This window comes from Dermacentor andersoni, chromosome 2 (genome assembly GCF_023375885.2).
Source record: "Dermacentor andersoni chromosome 2, qqDerAnde1_hic_scaffold, whole genome shotgun sequence".
In the NCBI taxonomy this organism is placed as follows: domain Eukaryota; kingdom Metazoa; phylum Arthropoda; class Arachnida; order Ixodida; family Ixodidae; genus Dermacentor; species Dermacentor andersoni.
The window spans coordinates 245,200,122-245,203,195 of NC_092815.1; the positions used below are offsets into that span (position 1 = coordinate 245,200,122).

General features: G+C 46.6%; 1 protein-coding gene across 1 annotated transcript; it reads left to right on the top strand.

The window, feature by feature from the left end:
• The first annotated feature begins 802 nt into the window (after positions 1–802).
• Positions 803–2,657, top strand: LOC129387092 (uncharacterized). Its single transcript, XM_055075811.2, has 2 exons — positions 803–946; positions 1,340–2,657. The coding sequence occupies exons 1-2, from the start codon at positions 845–847 to the stop codon at positions 1,586–1,588; spliced, it is 351 nt and encodes a 116-aa protein (XP_054931786.2). The 5' UTR covers positions 803–844; the 3' UTR covers positions 1,589–2,657.
• The last annotated feature ends 417 nt before the right edge of the window (positions 2,658–3,074 follow it).

The window sequence follows — 3,074 nt, forward strand, 5'->3', positions numbered from 1 at the left end:
GCAAATGACAATATAGGTTATGTACTCTGAGCAGCAACTTGTGTACATGATGCGCATTGCACACACTGCTCGCAATGTCTGAACACTACTCTGATTGCAGGACGAGGCAAGTTCAGAGGAAGCTGCAGGGCCCAGCGGTTCCCGCAGACATCCACCAGCGACAACTGCTTTCGTGGTGTCGGGCCCTGCAGCTGTTGCTGGGCCAAGTGGCCTTACACGTAAGGCAGTGACCTAGCTTTTGTAGTAGCATTGTTGTTTGCAGTTGCTGTATGATCTTGCTACAAAGTAAAGTACGTCACTGTGCTGTTATTACCTTTGTGTCCAACATCCAGCTCTTATTCATGGAGGAGAAATGCAAGACTACAAATGACATGATGTTGTAATAGAGATTCCTTGTGCTTCTTAAGGGTTGCTGCTACCAGCAACTTTCTGTGGCATCTTTTGCTCTAACTACCTGTTTTTTGTATCATTATTGTAGCTATGCAGCTATAATGACATTTCAAAGTGACTGGTTAGGACAATCAATCTGTGTAGGTCGGATAACAGTGAATGAGCAGTCTTTGCTTTTGCCTTGCATGAAGAGCCACCGCCTACCACCCAGGTGCCTCAGCCAACCCCGCAGGTGCCGCAGCCAACCCCGCAGGTGCCGCGGCCAACCCCGCAGGTGCCGCAGCCTACCCCGCAGGTGGCGCAGCCTACCCCCCAGGTGCTGCAGCCAACCCCGCAGGTGCCGCAGCCTACCCCGCAGGTGGCGCAGCCTACCCCCCAGGTGCTGCAGCCTACCCTTCGAGAGCCACGGGCACCCCGTAGACAGCCCAGGCAGCAGGAACTTGATGGTGCTGTGATGACGGCTACTGCCGCATACGTTCGCCAGAGCCAGTTGGAGGAAGCCAGAGTTCAAGAGGACACCCGCTTCCGCCAACAACTGCTGGAGCAAAACCGGCAGGTATGTGTAAGGCCACAGATGTATATTTTTCTGCGTATGAAATTGATGAGCATATGACCTCTCTAAACATTATATTAATCAGTGAACAAGCATAACGTATACGTGTAGTCCTGTGGTGATATCTTGTACACATTCGCGTGATATAACGTGTAAATATCTACGCAATTATGTGGCAAAAAGAAGAAAGTGGCGTTGAATTCAAGGAAGCAGGTATAGCAATGTAACACATCTTAATGGAATGCGACGGCACAAGTTTGATGGGCCAGAAAGATATTTCCAGTGTTTGAATATACAATGACAAGACAATAGCCTGCAAATGGGGATGAATGCAACACACGAAGGCCTTGTTACTGAGCTTCTGTAATTAAACTAATTACACATCTTCGCTAACAGCACCACGAGGCCCACCTGCAGAGCCTGCGGCAGCACCACGAGGCCCACATGGAGAGCCTGCGGCACCTCGGGGAGGAGGTGGCGGGAATGCGGGAAGTGCAGTCGCAGCGCCTCGAAGTGCAGCGGCAACGCCTCGAAGTGGCGCGTCGGCCGCACGAGACCAACGAGCGCCTGCTTCAGCTGCTGCTGGTTGCACTGGGGCATGGTGGCAGCCAAGCCCCTCCCCCCTCTCAGGCCCCACATAATTAAAGGATGCAAAGGTAGCATAGGCAAGGAATTTGTAACTTATCTTAAAATTTGCTGATGTATTAATGATATGAAGGGCAAATATTGCTAGGTTGCAAATAAATAATTGCTGAAGTCACCCTTTAATGCAACCATAAGTAGCATAGCCGTTGCAGCATGAATTTTTTTCTTCAAGGTTTACTTCAGCCATAAGAGCGTGCACACCATCAGGCTCACCTGCAAAAGTGCCTGTAGGCCTGGTGTGTGCGGGCATTCCGACTGTGGCGCTGCAATTTTGAGGTGCCTAGTTATTGTCATGTCAATTTAAGCACGACGCCACACTGCAAGTGTTCTACAATTTAATCCTTGTCATCGAATGGTGAAATTTTCAGGCCTTACTATAATGTCGAAAGCAACCTGTCAATATACACAGCAAAAAAGAAAAAAGTTATGAAAATTCCTTGCCTATGCTCCTTCTTTTCATTTGTAATGTTTATTTTTTGTTTGTTGCATATTTGTTTGTGTCACCACCTACTGAGCTGGAATGTCTCTTTTCTTGCACATCTGTCTCATTATCAAACATTTTGTTGTCATTCAGTAATCTTTCAGGTTGTGATACATTGTATTTTAGCCCTTGTGGTGCAATTTGTGTGTAATATTTATGCAGTTTGTCTTACTGAATATCATAATATGGCGCTATGGCTCTTTCAATTTCAGAACGCCACAACAGCATGTTCCTTTCACATGTAGTGATGTACCTATACATTTCGCTGTGATAAATATTCGGTTGGCATGTGATTTAAGCACCTGCTCATTTCTGTTCCTGGTGCAGTTTAAGCCAGTTGTTATTACTGTGTACTTGTGCAGTGTACAACAGTTTTCTTAAACGATGCATGCCGTTACCTGTGATATATTATGATGCAAGAACAATGTGATCCAATATTTATTCCAACGTGTCTGTGATATGTTGCATAATGTCTCTACTACTGAGTACTCATGATTCTCACACTTCTTCAATGTAGAGACTGTCGCATGTGATGTGTGCATAAACAAGTGTATGTTGAAGTCTGAAATACAGAAAGGTGCAGTTTTCCTCTAGTGCTTTTATTTACACATCGCAACCACATTTCTAGTGCTAGCTTGCACTGTACAAATATTACTATTTAACATTGCTGAGTTCTGCTATATACAAGTGAGGTCACTTTGTTGAAATCTATCAACTGCTCGTGCGTGCACACACTTCGCGGGAGCCACAGCGTTTGACATGTCGGATGACCAGTTGGACGGCATTTTCGTCACTCGAAAGGAACTTTGCCGTTGCTGCGAGACAAAATGGTGGAGGACCTAGAAGCTGCGCGTGCAACAGCACGTTCCATGGAGCGGAAGGTGTGACGTGCACTGTACATCTTGGCTTCTGTGAGCTTCTCTGTGCTAGTAGAAAGTGAGGAGACAGGCGCTTATGTCCATCAATGCGTAAGGGGATACGAGTAAGAATCAGGCTACATGCACC

Excerpts from the sequence above, each read along its gene's own strand:
- LOC129387092 (XM_055075811.2), top strand. The coding sequence starts at position 845 with ATGACGGCTACTGCCGCATACGTTCGCCAGAGCCAGTTGGAGGAAGCC. Across the intron at positions 947-1,339 it reads TGCTGGAGCAAAACCGGCAG|CACCACGAGGCCCACCTGCA; the intron begins GTATGTGTAAGG and ends CTTCGCTAACAG.